Raw genomic sequence first — 23,226 nt, forward strand, 5'->3', positions numbered from 1 at the left:
GTTTTTCCAATTGTACTTCTTCAGAAATGCCCCAAAATGAGGTCTGAGTCTTCACAAAACACAGAGACATCCTGGATCCCAAGAGGAGTTACTTTACTGCTGCTAATGGAGTTTAAATTTGACTGCCCTTTGGGTCCCCAAATTGGCAAAAGAAGGGATCAGCCTGCACTGAGATCCCTCCATACCAACAAACTACAACATCTGATACAAAATACAGGCATACATCATCACTTTCCTACTTCTGTATGGTTTTTTTAAAAACATCCTTTGCCTAATAAAGTCACTGGAGCTTCAAAAGCTTTCATGAAGTGTTTTGTGCATTTTGTGCATAAAGGTATCACTCTTTTGTGGATTTTGTTTTATCTCGCTGCATGGCCAACATAGCTACTAAAGAATATTTAATTTTATGTAGATAATACAGAAAATAGAATTAGACTCAAAGGAAGAATTGGGGGAAAGAACATCAACAATTTAAGATATGTATATAATGCATATTACTTGCAGAAAACAGCAAAGATATAGAACAAATATTAAGGAAATGTAAGGAAGAACATGCAAAGGCTATGTTACAACTAAACTTTAAGAATACAAAATTACTGGCCATGGAGGATTTATATAACTTTAAAGTGGGTAATAAAGACATAGAAATAGTTAAAAGATTTTCTATATCTTGGCTCAGTCATTAACTGAAATGCAGACTGCTGTCAAATCATAAGACTAAGACTTAGAAGAGCAGCTATGAAGAAGCTAGGTAAGGCCTCTCATTCACCAAGCTTGCCTCAAATCAATGATGACCAGGCAGCTGTCAGGATCATAGCTCCTACCATGTTTGCTGGTCTAATGTGTATATACTTTGTATTGCTAGATAATGGGTTGTGTTACTACAATGGTGATGCTGTTTAGAAGGAGCATTATTTGTTGAGGCTGGCTAATGAGCAGATGTGAGGAGAAAATAATGAGCTTTGAACTGTAAAAGTCAAGTCAATGGGAACGCTTCATGCAAAGAAGAAAAAAGGGGAAACATGATTGTTTTGATTTTAAGGCAAATAGGGTGCAAAGATGCAAAAGTTTGAATTGCTGTGTGCTTTTATTGTACTCTGCAACTGAAAATGCTTCCGTTTTGTCAATAATACCATGCTGTGAACACCTTTAGTTTCTGGAATAAAGCTTTCTGTTTTACTAAAGCTTGCGTCTCTGAGCTAAAAGAATCTAAATAACAACAACAACAAATAATTATTCTGTCACTTTTAATTCAGGTAACCTCAAAGAAAATGAACCAAAGCATTTTGGATGAGGTACTAAGCCACTTCCATCATTTTAACATTTCAAAAGGTCTAGAAATAAGCATCAGGCTCAAATTACAAATATGTCTGTCAGAGTGCCAGGAAGTTTAACACCATTGCTGAGGCAAATGTTTAATTCTGTGAAAGAATTCACTTACAGTTCTATCTGGTAGAAGAAAAGCACTGCCTTCATTAATAAGCAAATTGCAAATATGTCTATCACAGTGTTTTGTGGCATGAAAATGATGATGTAAATGCCCACTGTCTATACAGTTCCTCGGCAGGGACTTTTTAGCTGCAGGTAAGTCCTGAACCCCTCCACTCCTTTCATTTTGACATGAAAACAGCTGAGTGAAAATCCAGTTCAACTCAACAGATTTTCCCACATAACGACTTACCTCCATCCCACATCCACCATCTCAGCATACTGGAGAGAGCAGCCCAGCCTCCTCCTTCAAGCAACAAATCCCACCCACAGTCTGTCCCAGTTAAACCATTGCAAGAATCATCTTCTGTTTCTTCTTTCTTTTTCTCTTTCTCTCTTCAAATTGGGCAGTGGCATCAGCAAAAAAAGTCACTTCATCTTTTGCCTCTATTTCCCTCTTTAGGACTTGGAGAGCAACCATATTAAATCCCAGCGTATCCTGTAGATGGAAAATATATAAGAAGGAAACAGGAAAAGTGCAGTGTACCTGCTCCCTTTTGATTTTTCCACATTTAGTTATGTTACAACCTGTGAATTATTTCACTGCCATGGCTATCACTTGATGTATCTAAGGTACAGTGTCTGAAGACAAAAAATATTTTATGTGGCACAAAAATAAACAAAAGCAAAAGTGGCATTTGTTATTCTGAAGGCCTATTCAAGACATTTTAACATCACTTGTTGAATTCTGAGCAACTTCTCCCCTCCTCCCCCAATTCCAACTGATGATCGGAGGCCACAGGCTGTAAATTCGAGGATCTGAGCAGAGGCCTCAAACACAGGGTCTCTACTGGCCTGGCTCACCTCTCTTTTAATCTGCTCCTGTGCTGAAAGTCTGATCTGTTCTACTGTGGTATTCCAAACCTACTATAATCTTGTCTTTCATAACTCCCCTTTAACGATAATAGTTATTTCTACATTGCTTCCTTTTCAGGGGTTTTTCTGAACTGTAGGCATTATTTGCTTCTTAGTCCTACTCTGCAGTAACACCTTTTCTAGGGTCTCTCTGCAAAAAGTAGTTTGAAAAACATATACATTAAATTTGAACTAAATTTTTTATCAACCTCCCAATGAAAGAGCCTTTTGTAGCAGTAATGTTCCTAGCTGTAAATGCCTCACATCTATTACAAACTGCTGTCATGTCTCACATCTGCTACAAATTGCAGGGCCCTCTGTATTCTTTCAACTGCCCTGTGTAAAAATCTCAAGCTAATGTCCTAGGACAGTGATGGTGAATCTTTTAGAGACCGAGTGCCCAAACTCAGTGGCGTTCCCACATTGGGTGTCACCAGGTGTCAACGTGGCATAGTGGTTTGAGCGTGTGACTCTGGAGACTAGAGCTCGAATCCCAGCTAGACCATGAAACCCACTTGGGCAAGTCACTCTCTCTCAGCTTTAGGGGAAGGCACAGATGGGAATCTGAGACAGCTGAGGTAAGATTTCCATGATCATTCTCTTAAAAGTACTAATTTATATATCAGTTAGATGTGTATTACTGCACAATAGAGATCGTCCCATAACAACCTTCACAGTAAGGGAACTCTGTCCTGGCTTTAACTTGCTAAATGATGGTTCACAACTGTCATGTAAATTGTCCAATCCTACTCCATTTTGCTGGCAGCTGGAAGAGAGGGAAGAATGGATGATGATGGGAACATATTCTAAAGTAGAATATGATGCCTCTGTATCAATATTGAGTTCCCATGCTTCTCACTGTTTCAGTTGTTATGAATTCATTTTTAGTGACAAACCTCTCACCATTGTATGTTTTGAACCTGTAATGCAGTTTGTCACATAATGTATTATAGCTAACACAGCTGAATGTAGTTTTCAATACACTAATGCAGCCACTGTCTAAGATAATCAGAATTTACTTATTAACCCACCTTGCACTGCTCCTTGTTCCCTCTATAAGAGTAAGCAAGATGCTGTGGAGTTAGGGAGAACTGGCACCCAAACTGTGTACTCTTTACACTAAGCAACACCTCACAGATGCACACTTACCCTCACTTCACTGACTTGAGATTTGGTGGTTTTCTTCAGGTTCTCCATCACCTTAACAAGCAGCTGGTTGCTTGTGATCTGCCCAAAGTGTATCCTGAGATGGGGGAATGGACAAAAAGGAAATTGCAGGGTTCAAATTGTGAAGTATATTAAAATGCTGGCTGTATTTTCTTAATGGCTTTCTGATTGCAGGAATAAAAGATTTGAAAACATGTCAAGAGGTAAACCAGTCTCATAAGGCAAGTGTGTGCCCTTAGTTTATTCAAGCCCAGTGGGAGAGTCAAAGAAGACAGAAAAGACAAAATATGTTTTCCTATTGATTGCCACTGTATTGATATTGCTTATTGTTATTACCTGCTTTATATGGCTGGAGAGCTGGGAGGGATTAGTTTGTTTTTTACTGTATTTTTATTGTACTTCCATTGTTGTTAGTCACCAGGATTCCTCGTTGATTGGGTGAGATACAAATAAATTTGTTGTTGTTGTTGTTAAAATAGAAAAAGCAATGGAAACTGGGTGGCAGGAGGGAGGCAACGGACAATCAACTGAGCCACATAACAATACTGTTAAATGTTGTACAGAAAGAGGTGCCTGTTTTTAAACTAGGTACACATGCTGGTTAGCATGGCCTATAAAAGAGTGATCACCTGGGTTCCATTCAGTTAGTCCTTGACTTAAGAGTCCTAAAACAGACTAAAGGATGAGAGAAAGGAGAAGGGTGATGGAAGTATGCTTACAACTGATGAGCTAAATTCTGAAATGGACTGGAGTTTTAAGTTCAACACCATCCTACCTAGAGAAGTGCAGATACACCTCAACAAAATCTCTATGCTATGCAAAAGGATTTGAAATAACAGGCAGATATTCCTCTCTGGAGCCCTTCCAGTGGGTATAAGTCAGAAAGACTAGTTTTAAGATATTATTCAAGTCTATGGAGCTTGAATATGTGTGAGCCTCTGTTTTTGCAGGGGGGTCCAGAAAAGATCCCCTACTAAAAAGGATGGCCAACAGTACGAATTACTGTCATATTGAGGATGATTCTGGAAACCAACTGAACTATGGATATTAGCATCCCTAATATTGGCACTAGATACAAATTAATTGACAGAAATGAAATTTGACATTTGTGTTAAATTTATTAAATTATATTAAGCTCAGGAGATGATTCTTGTGAAGTGTAAAAATCAGCATTGCCTGGTGGAAGTTACACATTCCACAATAAAATCTGCCCACACAGATTGCAGCAAAGATCAATTTCCTTATTAACCAAATTCTGAAGATATTTCAAACTATTTCTCTAATTATTGTTACTAGCCCAAAAAGTAAAACGAGAAAGAAATGTTACTGTTTTTAACTGCTTTCGGATTGAGTTTGACTCATGGCAACCCAGTGAATGAGACACAACCAAGCCCCGCTGTCCTCAACCTCTCTTCTCAGGTCCTGCAGGCTCAGGGCCATAGCTTCATTGGTTGTGTCTGCCCAATCTGTGTCTGTCTTCCCCTCTTTCTACTGCCCACCTTTCCAAGCATTATTGTCTCTTCTAGTGAACCCTACTTTCTCATGATGTGTCTGAAGTAGCCAAAGATAAAGGTAGTCCCTTGTGATGAATATCTAGGCATAACTGACTGTAGGGGACGGTGTTCATATCCATTACTAAGCTAAAGAGCCAGTGTTGTCAGAGGACTGTGCTGGTGGTCATGTGGCCAGCATGACTGCACTGAATGCTGTTATATTCCCACTGAAGTGTTAACTATCTACTTGCATTTGCATGCTTTTGCACTGTTAGGTTGGCAAAAGCTAGGACTAGTGACAGGAGCTCACCCCATCATGCAGCACCTGGGCCTCAAACTGCCAACCTTCTGATCTTCCAATCATCAGAACTGGCGTCATATAATACTAAGCCACCGCACCCCTACGAATGTTGTCTAAAGTACAAAAGTCTTAATTTAGTCATTTTGGCTTCCAGGGAGACTTGGGCCCCATACAGACAGGCCAAAATAAAGCTGCTTCAGGTCACTTTGGAGGTATGCTGTTTCAATGATGCATGCCTCCTAAGAGTCTGGAAGCTGCACCAAAGCTACACTCTAGTCCTTAGGACTGGATCGTGGCTTTGGCATGGCTTCCGGACTCTTAGTATGCATGCATCATTGAAACAGCATACCTCCAAAGTGACCCGAAGCAGCCTTATTTTGGCTTGTCTGTATGGGGCCTTTGACTACCAACAGTAGCCTCACCACTCTTCTCTAGTAACACATCTCTAATGAGTTGATTTTCTTTCTATCAGCTTTATTCACTGTTCAGCTCTAATATCCATACATGGTGACGGGAAATAAAATGGCTTGGATGATCCTAACTTTGTATTCAGCTTTATACCTTTGCACTTTAAGATTTTGTCCAGTTCTCTCATAGCTGGCCTTCCCAATCATAGTCTTCTTCTGATTTCTTGACTACAATACCCCCATTCTATTCAATGACTGATCCAAGATGTGGAAAATCTTAACGTTGATATTCCTGCCTCCAACCTTCATTTCTCCTTCTTTTATGTCTGTGTTATTTTCAGCATACAGTTTGAACAGATAGGGTGACATAATGCAGCCTTTCCTGACTGCCTTTCTGACTAGGAACCATTCTGTTTCTCCACATACGCAGCGACGACCTTATATAGCCAGAAATAGTGCCATCCCTCGGTACCAAGGGAGCAGCCTTAACCAGACATCAGAGTTTGGGGGGGAGGGTCAAAGAAACATGAGAAATGATGTGCCAAGTGTGTCAAATTCCATCATTCTGGCCCCAAAACATGCTCTCGGCTTATACATGAGGTCGACTTATAGTCATGTATATACTATATGTGGAATAGCATGTAAGTTTCAGGGCTCTAGGTCATACCTTTCTTGGTTGGGCCAGGAATGTTTCAGCACCCTTCATAATAACAATGGCCCGTTCCGCACGGGCCTTTGCGCCGCCCCCGTCACGTACTAGGGGTTGGCCGAGGACCTAGCGCCCATACTGGCCTCACCCCTAGCATGTGACAGGGCCGTAAAAATGGCTGCCATTTTTATGTGCCGGACGCTTAGCGTCCGCACATCCCCCTTGCCTTGCGACGTCACGAGTGCACCATTTGTGCACTTGTGTGTTGCAAGCACGGTGCGAAAAGAAGCCATTTTTTGCAGCTTCTTTTTCCACCGCCGGGAAGCCTCCCCGTTTGGAGGCTGAGGGTTCCTGGTGGCGGAAATGGAGGCAGCGGCAGACCGCCGCTTTCAGGCAGTCTGTAACGCACCAATAATAGTAATAATAATAGGCACTGAACTAGACATAAGGCTAATAACCTCTGAACAATGAAGGCTCCATGCATTCTTTCTGTCCATGAGGGTTACCTGAGCAGAAACAGAAGAGCCCGGCAAAGCAGCTCTATCTCTGAACCCAACTGGAGATACTCATTGAAGAGCACAAGCAGGTCAGGTACATATGAAAATGGCAGCACCAACAGAGATTCTTCCAATTCACTGTAGAAAAGAGAAGCATGTATGACTCCAACATCCCTCCCATTCCAGTCATCAAGCCATAACACTCCATTATCAGTTAGATGTCACTGGCACAAATTCAGCAATCAATACAGGTAGACATCTAAGCCAAGGATAACACTGTGAACAACCATTTGGTTACTGGCAGCTCTCTGAGAAAAGAAATCCACGTAATTACTAAACAAAAAATGGATTGCCTGGATTTCATGACAGATTGGTACTTACTGTGAATGTTCACTAATGGCAGGAGGAGCAAATCATACACTCATGGGTTACATCCCATACACAAGCTAAGCAGACAGGAGTCTAAGGTCCTTTTTCTGTTGACTCCCTTCCTTTCTTTATCAGTTTCATTTAAAAGCCTTCTCGAAGAACCTAAGCCACTGTGCCAATTTGAACACACACACACACACACACACACACACACACATATAATGCCTGATAAACGTGGAAGTCTCCTTCCACCCAGCAGGATTACAAACAACCTACAATGATGAAAGGGAATTAATAATGCCATTCTATTCTGCTTGGGTCAGTCCCCACCTGGAATTCTGTGTCCAGTTCTGGGCACCACAATTAAAAAAGGATGTGGAGAAATTGGAGCGTGTCCAAAGGAGGGCGACCAAAATGGTGAAGGGTCTGGAAACCATGTCCTATGAGGAATAACTTAGTGAGCTGGGAATGTTTAGCCTGGAGAAGAAAAAGTTAAGAGGTGATATGATAGCCCTGTTTAAATACTTAAAGGGATGCCATATTGAAGAGGGGGCAAGCTTGTTTTCTGCTGCTCCAGAGACTAGGACCCAGAACAATAGATGCAAGCTACAGGAAAAGAGATTCCAGCTCAACATTAGGAAGAACTTCCTCAGAGTAAGAGCTGTTCAACAGTGGAACAAACTCCCTCAGAGTATAGTGGAGTCTCCCTCCTTGGAGGTCTTCAAACAGAGGCTGGATGGCCATCTGTCGGGGATGCTTTGGTTAAGATTTCCTACATGGCAGGGGGTTGGACTGGATGGCCCTTGTGGTCTCTTCCAACTCTGATTCTATGATTCTGACCATCTGTTGGGGATGTTTTAATTGCATGTTCCTGCATGGCAGGGGGTTGGACTGGATAACCCTTGTGGTCTCTTCCAACTCTATGATTCTATGAGAAAGGTAAACCAAGGAAGTGTCTTAAGAAAAGAAAACATTCAGAAGATTCTGATATGGAGTTGGGGCAAGAGGAGATGGTGTGATACAGAACAGGACACTGCATCATACTCTTCTGACCAGGAAAATAAGAAGGAATTGGATTCAAATAAGCTGCTCAACACAGAAGTTTTTAAGAATCTAATGAAGAAGGTATTGAGAACTCTAGGTGTGGATAATAGTGAAGTCAGATCACAAAGCAGGAAGAAAGATGATAAACAAGAAAAGGTGGCTTCAGTAATTAGGAGAAAGGTAGTTCAAGGTGCAGAGATGCCATTACCAGAGTTATTTAAGGAACTGATTCAAACTGAGTAGAGTACTCTTAACATTTGTTAATATTTTCTAGTGGACTAAAATGGGCCCTTGGTATGCCCTGGGTTTGGTTCCAGAACCCTACATGGATACCAAAAATCGTGGGTCCATTTTAGTCACCATCCTCTGGACAAGCCTGGCTTCTGCAGATTCGGTTACCATGCGGGTATAACCCAGTTTGAGTGGATTGTTTGTCTCTGCCATCCCATGAATAAAACATGTCTAGCTGGAAAGGCAAGAAACAAAAAACTAAGATTGGAACAGAGTCAACCAACACAATAGAAAAAGAAGTTTGGACTCCCTCCTAGTCATGGGGAATAGCCTAAGAGTGAATGGACTGCTCCTCCTTTGATATTCAGAGAATGTCAAGAGCCCATTCATCTGCCTATCTCAAGAGAAATAGCTAGTGTTTTCCAAGAGATGCTACTAGTTGAAGATCCTTCAGTAATTGGCAACTTTAACATAACAGATAAGTAAACTGAAATATTCAGATCTAGTGTACTGTATAATCCCTTTGTTTTATACTGTGAAATAAATATACAAATACAAATAAGGGACAACGGAGAAGAAGGGAAAATTGAACTGTGTCTATATCCTAGGGCTATAGGCATGCAACAATAGGATATATCTAGAGAACCCAGAAAGAGCTGCTACAGAAGTCCTAGAAGAAACTAAATGGCTAATGAAGGAAATGATTTGAATCAATGACCTCAGATACATGATCTTCACCCATCACCAGGAAAATGCTCTCACCAATTATAGAAAAGGGAACCATGTTTTATATGTAGTGGTCATGTGTGAAAGCACATATATACTGGAGACAGATTTGTGATGCCATAATGAAAATCTTACAAATAAAATTGAAAATCAAACCCAAAACATTTCTATTAGGGATGGTGGAAGAAAAATTTGAAAAGAGATACGGGAAAATATGATCTCTGCTGCTAGTGTCATATATGCTAGTAAATGGAAAGTAGTTGAATCCCCAGAAATAAATGAATGGAAGCCAAAGATGTTTGAATATATGAATAATGACAAACTAACACTGCTACTCAGAAGGGCTAGCAGAGAAAAATTTGAAAGAGAATGGGGAATGGTGACAGATTACTTAAAACATTCAGCATAATAACCTATGTTAAATCATCAACAATAGATAAGTTGATGATTTGAGAACTAAAAGCATTTAAAGACTGACATGAATCTTTACTTATGTGTCAGATTTAGGAACGTATTCCATATCTAAGACAAAGTGATTTCTTTAATTCTGACAGAAAAAGGAATGTTTATATAACAGAGTTGCCTTAAATATAATTTGAAATCTGAGACTAAGACGATGATTTGTAAAGTAACATAATGCATGGATCATCCTGAACAAAACCACACAGGGCTTGTTGTAGCCATCCTTGTTTACCTTCAACCAGGACCATACAACTATTCAAACGCCTCTGACAGCAAGAGGCTCTCTGGCACTCACCTTGACTTCACCTTCTTCAGAACTTCTAGCACATAAGCAGAAGGCTAAAAGAAAAAGATGAGTGGATTTCATGGTTAGCTCTGACGTGTCAAGTCAAGTTCCTTATGGAAATATCTACACCAGGAAAAGCTTTTCGCTTATGAATTCATATTTCTCAAAACAAGCAAACTAAAAGGCTTATTGCCACAAAAGAAGCTCATCCAAGAGCTTTGTCACATGGTTACATTGTCTGGGTTTGGCCTCAAAGAACATGCTCAGGTTTTGCTCACATTATTTCACTTAACTGCCAGTTCAATTAAGCTGCAGTTAACAACAAATTTCCCTTAACAGATAGGCTTGTTTGTCATCACCTATAAATTAGGCCCAGTTCTCATTGAAGTAGCAAATCTCTGTCACATCAGAATACACATGACTAAGTGCTCTCAACAATAACATGTATCCTGTTTCCCACAAAAGAAAAGAAATTGAGCAAAAGGAGGGAATTTGAGAAAGGGAGAATGAAGGTGGATGGTACTATTTTTTTTAAAAATGAATTCACCAGAATGAGAGAGAGAACAAAAGACTGACCCTTTAAAAGAGAGATACAAATTACAACAAGGGTGACCAAACTGTGGCCCTACTGATGTTGCCAGTGCATATCGCATCATTCTTCATCCCTGGCAATACATGCTAAGGCTCTCTGGAGAGTCCCATTGTCTACCCCTGAAGTATAGCAAGGTTATGCTGTTGTGAAATGAAAAAGTTACAAAAACATATGTCCATCTTCCTACCCCAGGATGACCACAGATTGATCAATATCACATACAGTCCTCAATGCCTGTGGCTTTAATATCACTCCATCAGAGCATCTATAGGAGGAGACTGAAATCCACTGAAGCTCAGACTAAAGCAAATTACTTAGTCTTAAAAGTTCTGCTAGATTCCTCCCAGACCCATTTTCATTTTTATGGTGTAACAGAATAACACAGCTATTTCTTTGAAATCCTGAAATTCATGCTCGCATGCTAAGAAAAAGCAGATTGACTTACTGAAATATTGCCGAAAGCTTGGAGAACTGGGTTTACTGGAAGAGGAACCTGTAAACAGCAAAAAAGATTACAAGTCAGAGACACTTCTGATTTTCAGGATAGGTATTGTTGTTGTTGTGTGCTTTCACATTGTTTCTGACTGATGGCAACTTTATGGCAAGCCTATCACAGGGTTTTCTTTACAAAATTGTTCAGAGGGGGAGGTTGCCTTTGCCTCCCTCTTCAGGCTGAGAGAGTGTGACTCGTCCAAAGTCACCCAGTGGGTTTCCATGGCCAAGCAAGGATTTCAACCTGTTTCCAGAGTCATGGTCCAATGCTCAAACCACTACACCATGCTTCCTTGAATTTCCCAAAGTGTTTTTCCATAGTATACCATTTGCCAGTAGAACTTTTTTCCATATATTGTTCTCCTGTTTGATAAAAGCACTGGCAGGATACGATTTTTCATAAATGGTTGCTTCTGTTTTGACACCTACCCTGTCGTATCTCTTGAATCAATTTTTTCAGAAAGTCCTCTCTTCTGTATTCTATTTTATTTTCTATTTTTTTTTTAAAAAAAACTAACTTATTTCCCTGCCACTTGATTGGCTGAGCATGTTATGTTACTAAACAATATAAAATGTGGCGTTTTAGTAGGGAACTTGGATCTCCAGAAAATCATTGCATAAGAAAGGGGCAGCTCTTAGTTTTCACAGTTGACAAAGTTCATGCAGTGTGCTGAAAACCTTACAAGCCAGAAAGTAAAACTTCATTAATATATATGTATAGAGTTATTTAGATATGTCTCCATTTATAGTGAGTAGCAAAAACACATTAGAAAAGAAAAACTGTAAAAATGGAACAGTGGTATTCACAAAGAAATAGCCTCAGCATAATTTTGCTCAGAACTGTATTTATGCATTTTGTAGAATGTACGTCATTGGCAGGTTTCATTTTTATCGATTTTATTGTATATATGTACAGCGCTGTGTAAATCTACAGCGCTAAATAAATAAATAAATAAATAATGACAGATCTGACTATTATATTCAGTCTTTAACTTAGAACTGAAGCTTTCTCAGGGGCAAATGTATTTTTAAAATCCACTTACAGGCTTCGCACTTCACACTTATGAAAATATGTGTTGTTTAAACAGTGTATGATTCTATGAAACAGAGTAGAGAACAGAACCGGAAGAAAAACTATGAGATGTTGCCCAGACTGACTGGATAATCCTGCCAGCCCTCAACCACTCTCTCTCTCTGGCTTTTTCATCATTTTCTCTGAAAAGGGAATGGTTGCACTCTGGCGACTCTGGCATAATGCAGAATAGTCCCTTCCTTACTTCTTTGGCAGCAGCTCTGCAGATAGCTTTGTGTTCTTCCATCTTGACAGTCTCCTCTCTATATAGCTCAATGGCTTCCATAATCCGTTCAGCCTACAGATACAAAAACAGAATGTTAAGAGTGGAAAAAGAAAACATTATTTTGTTAATGTGGAACAGAAATCTACATGCTAAAGTGATTACACACAATGCTGAAAGAATCAGCATTGCCCCTAAGGTGTGTATGTGTGAGAGAGTGAGTGAGTGAGTGATTCTGGTGGGTTATACACAGCAATAGCACCGCCTCATCATCCTCTGATAAAGGCATGCTGTTTCCCTCTTCAGCTATAGAACCGCAAGAAAATTGAGATAGAGAATCCTCAATCTGATTGCTGCCAATGTTAACAAAGAATTTTAGCTGTAAAAGATAAGTTTCATTCATTATGGAGAATTCTATCTCTTGCTGAAGCAGACAAATACTGTAGAGGAATTCAATGTATTAAAAAGTCTGTGTTTCCATAAGAGGGATTTCTAAGCACTAACAGATACTGTGTAATTTAAAGAAAAATACACCCAGAAAGTCTGTAATTTGTATTTTTTTAAAAGGAGTAAGTTATCTAAATCATGTCCTTCCCTCTACCCATCTGAATGGCTATCAGGAAAGATTCCTGGAGGGGTCAACTCACCGCCTTGATTGTCTCAATGGTCTTTTTCCCTGCTAATCCAGACTCCCCTTGAACGTCACCGGCAATCTAGAAAGAAATACAAATTTAAGTCAAAACCTGAGAAACACAACATACAGAAACACGTGGCCTTTCAGATGTTGCTAGACATTCCCTATCAGTCCCAAATAGCCTGGTTAATTGTTCAGGGATCATGGGATTAGCAGCTCAATGCAAACATGAAATTGGCTCTCCTAAAATCGTATGTGTGTGTGTATAAATAAACATTTTAACTGCTCGCAGTACATCCAATTTATGCATCATTTTATCTTCTCCATTTTGGAATGAAGACAGAATGACAGCAAAATTAAATGCAATGAGAATGAAACAGGCAATACTCCCAAGTCCTGAAGCTCCTCTTACTATGTTATGGTGAATAATAACAGAAATTTCCAAGACAAGAATATTAAACACTTTAATTCCCAAACATAGTAAGTAGTGCACATTTGGGGGCTTTAAGGATCAAAGTATGGTTTTTGTTTTATTTATTCTATGTTTGTATTCTATGAATACAAAGCATAATATGTATGCTTGTAAAAGCTGGAGAGTAAAGAAAGCTGATGGAGGGGGGAATCAACATTTAAAATGTGGTTAGAGAAAGTTTTAAGAATACTGTAGAACCCTAAAAGACAAATGGGTCCTATAGCAGATCAAGTCAGAACCCTCCCTGGAAGAAAAAAATGAGTAAACTGAGGTTCTGGCCATATCATGAGAAGAAAGGACTCACTAGGAAAAACTATAATGTGGAGGGCAATTGGAAAAGAGGATGACCACATTCCAAGTTGACAGATTCAATTGGAGAAGCCACGGCCATGAATCTGCAAGAGCTGAAGAGGGTGGTGCGGGAGAGTGTGACTTGCAGGTCTCTCTTCCACAAGGACACCAAGAGTGGAAGCTGACTCAAGGGCAGTTAACAACAAAAGTGTCAAAGTATTCTTCACTGCTGTTGTGTACCTTCAAGTCATTTCCACCCCATGGTGACCCTGAGTACAGGGTCACAATCCATGTACAGTTGGCCCCCACACTGATGGAGGTTAGGGGTGCAGAATCCCCACTGCTTTTTGGTGATTTTCTCCCATGCTCCCCTTCCCTCATCACCCGCTCTGTGACGATGGCTCTTGCTAGTTTCCCAGAAAGCCTAAGCAGCTGGCGGAGGAATGTAGAAGCAGATCTTCAAAAAGCAACCCCATCCTGGCTTCAGGCATGCAGAGGCCAGCCTACCCAGCTGTGGAGGAAGAGAGAGTAAAAAAACCAGGTTCCTGAAAAGGGGGTACACCTGCATAGAGCTCTCCACAGGGCAGCCAGCATCTGGAGACAGTTGGCAGTTTTGTTCTATGTGACTAACAACAAGCAAGGTACAGTGGGCCCTCTGTATCTGCTGGAGTTCAATTCTAGGACCTCCCATGAATACCAAAATCCATAGATGCTCAAGTCCCATTAAATACAATGGCACAGTAAAATGGTATCCTTTATATAAAATGGAAAAATCAAGGTTTGATTTTTTGGAATTTAGATCTCTTTTTGAAAATTTTCAAGCCATGGATGGTTGAATCTGTGGATGCAGAATCTGTGGATACGGGGGCTCATAGTAAATCAAAGCTGAAGGGAAAGCATACTCAATAAGTTCACTCCATGCATCTGAGGAAGTACCTCTAATCTATAAAAGCTTATGCTACAACTTCTTTTGCACACTTAGTCTCAAAGGTGCTACAAGATCACTTTGCATTGTAATATTCCAGACTAACACAGCTGTCTCTGAATAGTATGTACAAGAAGTATCAGTCATCGTGTCTAACATCTCCGATGTACTAAATCACCCCAACCTTCCATTCTAATTAGAGAACTGCATCATGAGGCTTCTAGAAACTCTCCAACTCAGCCAGAGCTTTAGAAACAAGAGATGTTTAAGGAGATCTTACTTACCAAAGGCTGGTCCTCCTTAGCTATACTGTCTTCATATTCCATTTCTCTTTGCTGTAGATATATTTTTTCAGTGTATTAGCAAGTGAAAAACAATTATTCCAGACATACAACACCCAAAGAAGAACATTTCCCACTATTTGTTTAATAAATTAATTTATTAATTACAACTTTGTGATGCCCTTAGATTCATAGAATTATATTCCACAACTTTCCTATGGTTCTCTCCTGTGCACATTATCAAAAATATTTTTTAAACCTAAAACAAATAAAAACACAGCAAATTGGTCCAGAAAAATATAGTTTCAACAATATGAAACCACCATACTGATAAAACTGATAAGACCACAAACAGGGAAGTAACAGAGATTTAAGAGCCACCGGAAAGAAAAATATGGGTTCAATAGATGCAAATTTAACTTCTTACACAATTGTACTTACCATCTCCCTCTCCTCTTCCAGAATAAGTGGCTCCCTTGTTCTCTCCCAGAGACGCAATGATTTATCATGAGAGGAAGACACAAGATAGTCACCATTGGGACTAAGTGCCAGACACCATACTTCCTGGTGGTGTCCCTACAAATTAAATAGATAAGACAATGAACAGAGAAAAGAAGTCAATCCTGCAGCCCACCCACCATCTGCAGGAGAAATCAACAAGCCCAGAGAATACAAAATCAATGTTTTACCTCCAGGGTCTGGATGTGCTCAAATTTATCTGCATCCCATTGTTTAATCTTATGATCCTTCCCTGCTGTAAAGAAGAGGTGGGACTTGGATACAAACTGGAGATACATTATGCTAAAGAAGAGAAAAAGATTGTTAAAGATGAGTAAGCATCAAAAGTATCACTTCAAAAGCACCAATTCTTCCTGGGGTTATTTTGGAAAGGGGAAGAAGCAGACTTCTTATACAGAAAAAGTTTCAATTGGCACTTCCTTCCATTCACCCATTTATAGTCTTCCTCATGAGTCTCTGGCTCTACATGGAAGAGTACCAGAAATATTTGTACAATACCCCATATACAGCTATATAGCAGCACTTAAGAAGAATCAAGAAGGCAGCAACATCTATGATGAGCAGCATTTGCTGCTGTCATCACAAACTCCTATCAAGAGAAGACTACAAAGGGGTGCTTTGATCACAAGGGCCATCCAATCCAATCCCTGCCATGCAGGAACTTGCAATCAAAGCATCTCCAACAGATGGCCATCCAACCTCTGTTTAAAAACCTCCAAAAAGGAGACTCCTCCAACCTCTGAGGGAGTGTGTTCCACTGCTGAACAGCTCTTACTGTCAGGGAGCTTTCCCCTGATATTGAGGTGGAATCGCTTTTCCTGTAGGTTGCATCCATCATTCCATGTTCTATTCTCTGGAGCAGCAGAAAAAAAGCTCGCTCCATCCTCAATATGACACCCCTTCAAATATTTAAACAGGACTATTATGTCACCCTTTAACCTTCTCTTCTCTGGGCTAAACATACTCAGCTCCCTAAGTCGCTCCTCATAAAACATGAGTTCCAAACCCTTCACATCATCTGAATCTAGTACTTTATCTACCTACCTGTCATCATGAGCAAAAAGGGATCTATGACAATCCCCAAAGTCCAAGCCCCAAATTTTCACATTCCTGTCAGCAGAGCCAGTAGCAATTAATGCCCCATCCTAGAATAAAGCAGAAAAAGGGGAACTCAGTCCCTGATCTGATACAAAGTAAAAAAAACCAAGCATACCCCCACTACTTTCCTGGGCATTATACTCAAAGGCAGACAAAGGGAATCAACTCTCTATCTTATTTTTGCATATACAATTTGTATATTTTCCAGTATCACTAGTGCACTAGTGAAGCACTAGTGAAACACCTGGTTTGCCTAGAAGAAACTCAGTAGTCACACACTGCTTTTCATTACACCAGTCTATCACAACTCAGAGAACATATACTGATGGGCACCCTATGGAAATTCACTAATAAACAAAAAGTTAATAAAAGAGCAAATTTGCTAATAAACAAGAAAGGTTCCCTGGATTTGCTATGGAGCAGAGCTGCCATTTATCAACCTAATACTGAGAAATGTTAAAAATTCCAGTACAAAATATACTTACATGAGAGATATCCATGCACAGTACTGGCAATTTGTGTCCATAAAGAGAAAGAAAAAACTAGAAAGCAAGAGAAATGTATAAGTAACATTAAAGCGTGTAGAGAAGTATGGAAAATACTTTAATCTTTCCTGCACCCTCCCACAACGTCAGTAGCAGGGTACATGCCTTTCCAAAATAACAGAGCTGATTTATTTGTAGAGAAAGAATATTCATCCAACCAATATCACATTCTGCATTAAGTTTTCATCATATCTATTAAGGAAGATAAGCAGTTTCTTCCTGTCATATCAGACTGTTTGTCCATCAGTAGCCGTACCATCTACTTTAACCTGTAGCAATTTTCAAGGGGTTCTGGAATAAGTCTTTTACATCACCTCCTATGGTCTTTTTAAACAGAAATGCCAAGGATTGGACTTGGGACATTTTGCGTGCAAGGAATGTACCCTGCTGCTGAGCTACATTCCCTTCCCATTTTGTATACTTGCTTGGAGGATCTAATATTAAGTTCTGCTCAGTACAATACTGAAAAAGGATGGATTTCTTAAAAGCTCCTGATAATAACAGCTCATGAAGAAGTGAACAGACCACCAGCAGAGAGATATGCAGCAGATGTATCTGCAGAGAGTGAATTCATATATGTATGAACAGTATCCAATGAGAGGCATCAACATCAGATAAGGACAGGTTGCATATATGTAACTATAGTACTTCAAGTGGTCATATTTGCATTCATTCAAATGGATTATCCTGCACTATTTGAAATCTAGAATGTTATGTAAACATTATGGCCTCCAGCAAGCCCATATAAGGTGCTTCCCACTGAAAGCGCTACTTCCATGGACACCAATGCAGCCATCCATAGTGACCAGCAGGACACAACGAGGGGAAGATGGGCAGGGTTGTGTGAGTTCATAGATGACCACTTGAAGAACTATAGTTACAGATATGCAACTTGTCCTCCTTCTTTGTGATCTCCGTGAATCACATAGGTGAAAGACTAGCAAGCTACACATAAGGAGCTGGGAGTGTTGTTGCAAACAAGTCAAACTGAACATCATGCCTCCCACCCAATCATGAAACTGCTTCAAGGAATAGAAATCCCCTGTAACATGTAAGTACAGTATTCAAAGTACAAAAAAGTATTCAAGACAAATTGGAATGCAGAATAGCACTCCCAAAGGCAGCACTGGTCCTATTTATTTATACCCCACTAGTCAGAAATGTTCTCAGAATGGCTTACAGATTGCTAATTTGTTAGTTCTCTGCCTTCAGGTTTACAATCTAAAAAGACATGACACAAAAGAGGAGATAGCAGTGGGGAAGAGGATCAAGCCCAACAACTGCTGCCGGTTCTTCTCTCCCTCCAAGGTGAGGGTGATAGCTGTTGGAATGGAGACCTCAAGTCCACTCAGGTAGTCATGTCCTCATCCTGCAATGAGACAGGCAGTGGCTGCTTGAATCTTTGAATCCAAGATCACTTCAATGAATCTGATCTGCACTGTGGGGATTAAGGGAGATTTTCTTTTGTTTAACATCAGTCCAAGACGCCCCAGGACTATCCCTGGGTCTGCAAAACATTGTTTCTTGGAAAGAGCTATGGCGAGCCAATTGTCTATATAGGGACAAGAGACAACACCTCACTGCCAAAGGAATGCTGTCACTACTGCCATGATTTCTGTGAAAACATGAGGTGCTGTGCTAAGGCAGAAGGGTAGGACCTGGAACTGGTACACCTTTCTCTCCACCATGAAGCAGAGGAACTTCTTGAGATGCCTCGGTCGAAATGTGAAAGTAGGCAAACTTCAAGCCCAGCTGGTGAACCAATCACCCTCTTGTATCAAGGGAAGGACAGACAGTCATCATGCTAAAGTGGTGTGAACAGATATAGCTGTTTGTGCCTCAAAGGTCTCCAGTCTTCTTGATGATGAAGTACAGAAGAAACATTGGCAGTAATGAACAGCTGGAAGATGTTCAATAACCCCTTTCTGCAAGAGAATATCCACCTCTTGGAATATCATCTCTAATGACAGCTATCATACTATAATAATGGCTAAGGTTATACTTCAAACTCAGTAGCATAGCCTCTTTCAATGATATCAAGGACCCAGGAGTTTGAAGTGATGGAGACCGAAGTAGAGTGGTATTTCTGGAAATGATAATGAAATGGAAGCATTACTATTAGTGAAATAGCAGAGTCCTGGTGGTGGCCAGGTAAAAATAGCCTTGGCACTGGTGATATAGTGGCAGTGGAACTATCAGCCAAAGAAGAGTCAAAGGCACTTAGACGGCTTGCCTTGTTTATTATTATTATTATTATTATTATTATTATTATTATTACAGCTGGCCTGCCCCTTACGCAGGCCTGCCTTATGCGGGCTTGCCATACGCGAACTTGAGTTCACGTGGAAGCCAAGCCCCAATCAAAACAACGGGGTGTGTGCTGCGGGAGCGCTCCCCATTATTTTGAATGGGATTTGAGCATATGCTCGATTTCTCATACGCAAGAGGGTCCAGAACAGATCCCCTGCATAAGAGGCGGGTATACTGTATTTTATTTGTCAGACATGTATCTTGGTACAGAAGTAGCTTTCTCTTCAGCAGCAGAGGATAGCTACAGGAGCATACAATGGTACTGAGACCTCAGTGGAGGGAACGGCATCTTGGAGGTTGTATCATACTGGTACCACTAGTGTCTGGATCTAGAGGTTGTCTGGACAAGAAGAATAAAGCTGTTTTTCTTGACCACTGATCTCATCTTTTGAGTGTGTTCCAACTTAGAATCCATTTCAGTGTTGAAGGCCACCACCGTCAAATGGCAGGTCCTCAATCACTAACTAAGCCTGCTCAAAGAGCCCTAATGACCATAGCCATGCATGACTACTGCATGCCACTGCCCCAGCCATTGTCTTGCTGCTGTAATTTGTTATATGCCTGGATGTTTGGTTCTGCATGAGAAGCACTTCTTTAACAGTGCCAGGGAGAAGTCTGAGTCCCGAGGGGAGATGTGGCTCTGACGGCCAAACACTAGAGGGCAAAGACAAAATAAACATGGCAAAGCCAGCATCCAAAGGATGAGCAAAACTGAAAGCAAAAGATCAGGAATGTTCCTCATGATGCAGCTGCAGAGGCCAACAAAAAGGAACTGGTAGTTGCAGCTGTGTAAGTCCATTACATATGGTTGTTGGAGGTAGGTGTGGCTACTACCAAAACACTTACATAGCCTTCAAGAAGGTTCCAGATGGTGCCAGTCCTGCACTGGACAAACCATTTGTGTGAGTCACAAAGACCACAAAGAAGAACTTGCATGCATGAAATTGTCATTATACCAAATATACCTTAACAGGCATTTCTCACTTTTGGCTGAGGATTTTGCACTGAAGAAAGAGTTCCGTTTTAAATATTTATGAATGATGACTTGAATAAGAAATTCTGATGTAGTGTTGATAGGAAGAAGTACTTCAGTATTTGGTTTACTGCTCCTTTGTCTTAGGGTTTAAGCAGTTCTGCTACTTTAGACTGAGGCCCTGTACACACCGGCCATTAAGGCCGGCATGGGGGTCGGATCAGAGCTTAGCGTCCTCATGACACACGCCCGACTCTGCCCCCAAGGCACCCTGACACCACGTGCCACTACAAAAGAGCATTGTATGGCCACAGCAACATGGCTATAGTGCCCTTTCAAGGGTGCAAAAGTGAAACACTTCTGCGGCCCCTTTTTGCATTCTCGAAAGGCCAAATTGAGCCCACAGTGTGAGGTTGCCACAGCCCCAATCCAGCTAGGAAAGGGCCGACGTCATGCTGCCCGAGGGGCTTTATGTACAGCCCCTGAGCTTCAATTTTGAATTTTCAAGTATATGTTCAAAATTTAGCTAGATTCTGTTCCTGCTGATCCTCCATCCGCATTATAAATTGCATCTGCATAAAGAGGTCTTACAGTTTTATGCCTGAAATAAATTTCTTTAGCAACTGCTCATATCAGTTCTTTACCAAAATGCCAAAGGTCATGTTTATTACCTTGAGTGTATCAGTGTAGAATATTTTCACCGTGCAGTCCAGTAAGGCAACAGCCAGCAGTTTTTGGCAAGGGCTGTACCGGACACAGAGAACATCTTCATCCAGCTGCAAAACACGTGTTTGCTTCACAGAGAGCCTAAAATGGGATGAGCAAAACACTAATGGCATTAAAATACATCAAGTTCAGGCAGCTTTGAAGGATGTTGCTAATTCTTACACAAGGAGCTTCTCACATTCAGGTATTTACTTTGTATTCATAGGTTCAAATACATTCTATTGTCTTGGCCCTATGGCCATTCTATAATCATCGAGTTGGAAGAGACCCCAAGGGCCATCCATTCCAATCCCATTCTGCCATGCAGGATGACACAATCCAAGCCCACCCTGTGACAATTGAACACCCAGCTGCTGTTTCAATAGGAGACTTCATTCTCCCTATTTGTGCCTAATAAGAAGAAAGTCAGTATGCTCTGTGGCACTGAATTTGGTCCAGAGCCCAAAGGACCCTTAAAGATCTGTGACTTTCACCTCTATATCACCACTGTCTACCTACGTGGAGGGCTTTCAGGCAGACCTGTGGCGTTACAGGAAGATCAAGATTATATAGATTCCCTTCTATTGTCTACATTTCTCCTAGCCACTCATGAAGTTTCTTGTACCACTCTATGGGTTGGTTACTGAAATGTAGCAAACTCTTGTTTAGAGCTATCAAAGTAACATGACACTCAAAGAATAAGCAAACTAGGAATTATAGAAGAGGTTTCAACAGATCAATACAGTGTTAAACAGATGTGAGCTGTATGTTGCACCACAACGATGCTCCCTTGCATACCTACACAACCAATGACATGACAAAAAGCAGTTTTATGTGCTCAGTATATTATGCTGTATTTTTAAGAAGCTTCACTCTCTAATATGCCAAGCAGTAAAAATAAAATGGAACTCTGATGTGATTTATTTCCAGAAAAAGACATCCTCACCATTTTTGGATACTGTTCTCATCTTTCACCAGCTGGAATTCCCAGAACTTGACACATTTATCTGCACCTCCTGTTACAAAGCCACGCTGAGGGAGAACAATGCTTAAATTAAAAGTAAGCATGGTCACTTCCTTTGCATATAAAAATTATTTCCTTCCAAAGAAACACGAATGTAATCACATGTATAACTTTTATCTCATGCAATATCTATCAGTTTAGGCTGTTAAAAGAAGCTACTTTATAGAAAGGCTTGGATTCAGAGGTGTCAGTGTATGAGCTGAAGACATCTACAGGGCGAAAGGTTCCCTGCCCCCCAAGGAAGTTGCACAGCAGAATCTCCCTTTAGGTTAATTCCACAATATTCCTAGTATTTAACTTACGCCCTGCCTTTCACCCATCAAGGGAACCAATACTACAGGTCCACAACAAAGTTAATATCCCTAGCATTTCATATCCTGTACTGTAAATTTGGTGATGAATGCTCTCCCTTCACTTCATTAGGAATGTAGGGACTACAGAAATCTAGGTCAGGTCTGGTATCTTCTCCTTTTCGTCTGTCGGTTAGGATTCCACAGGGCTCCATTTCGGGCCTGTTGTTATTTTCTTTATACACCTTATCTCTTGGTAATCTTATCAATTCCTATGGTTTTCAATATCATCTTTATGCCGATGATACGTAGTTATATTTTTCTACCCGAGAACTTTCGTCAGATACTGAACAATGTGTTACATCAATGTGTTACTGTCGAACAGCCCTTACTGTCAGGAAGTTCCTCCTAATGTTGAGGTGGAATCTCTTTTCCTGCAGGAGCAATGGATGCAAGCTGCAAGAAAAGAGATTCCACCTCAACATTAGGAGGAACTTCCTGACAGTAAGGGCTGTTTGACAGTGGAACAAACTCCCTCGAAGTGTAGTGGAGTCTCCTTCCTTAGAGGTCTTCAAACAGAGGCTGGATGGCCATCTGGCGGGGATGCTTTGATTGTGATTTCCTGCATGGCAGGGGGCTGGACTGGATGGCCCTTGTGGTCTCTATGATTTTATATGATCATGTCTCTCAGCTATCTCATCATGGAAGTTTCATTGGTGTCTAAAACTTAACATGGCTAAGACAGAACTACTCATCATTCTGTAAAGGAAGCACATAGCCTTGGCTTTATTTTTATTCTTCTTTG

At 40.6% G+C, this 23,226-nt stretch overlaps 1 protein-coding gene across 1 annotated transcript in view; it reads right to left on the bottom strand.

The window, feature by feature from the left end:
* Positions 1-1,230: 1,230 nt before the first annotated feature.
* WDR3 (WD repeat domain 3) overlaps positions 1,231-23,226 on the bottom strand; it is a 59,148-nt gene continuing 37,152 nt past the window's right edge. Inside the window, exons 10-23 of the mRNA XM_042447725.1 lie at positions 22,054-22,139; positions 21,074-21,209; positions 17,060-17,116; positions 16,521-16,621; positions 15,647-15,758; positions 15,399-15,533; positions 14,961-15,011; positions 13,002-13,067; positions 12,337-12,429; positions 11,013-11,060; positions 9,985-10,028; positions 6,867-6,995; positions 3,493-3,586; positions 1,231-1,927 (exon numbers count right to left, since the gene is read on the bottom strand). Coding sequence (XP_042303659.1) covers positions 1,772-1,927; positions 3,493-3,586; positions 6,867-6,995; positions 9,985-10,028; positions 11,013-11,060; positions 12,337-12,429; positions 13,002-13,067; positions 14,961-15,011; positions 15,399-15,533; positions 15,647-15,758; positions 16,521-16,621; positions 17,060-17,116; positions 21,074-21,209; positions 22,054-22,139 — 1,308 coding nt within the window. The 3' untranslated portion in view covers positions 1,231-1,771. The remainder of the gene's footprint in view (positions 1,928-3,492; positions 3,587-6,866; positions 6,996-9,984; positions 10,029-11,012; positions 11,061-12,336; positions 12,430-13,001; positions 13,068-14,960; positions 15,012-15,398; positions 15,534-15,646; positions 15,759-16,520; positions 16,622-17,059; positions 17,117-21,073; positions 21,210-22,053; positions 22,140-23,226) is intronic.

Source organism: Sceloporus undulatus, chromosome 2 (assembly GCF_019175285.1).
Source record: "Sceloporus undulatus isolate JIND9_A2432 ecotype Alabama chromosome 2, SceUnd_v1.1, whole genome shotgun sequence".
NCBI classification, from domain to species: domain Eukaryota; kingdom Metazoa; phylum Chordata; class Lepidosauria; order Squamata; family Phrynosomatidae; genus Sceloporus; species Sceloporus undulatus.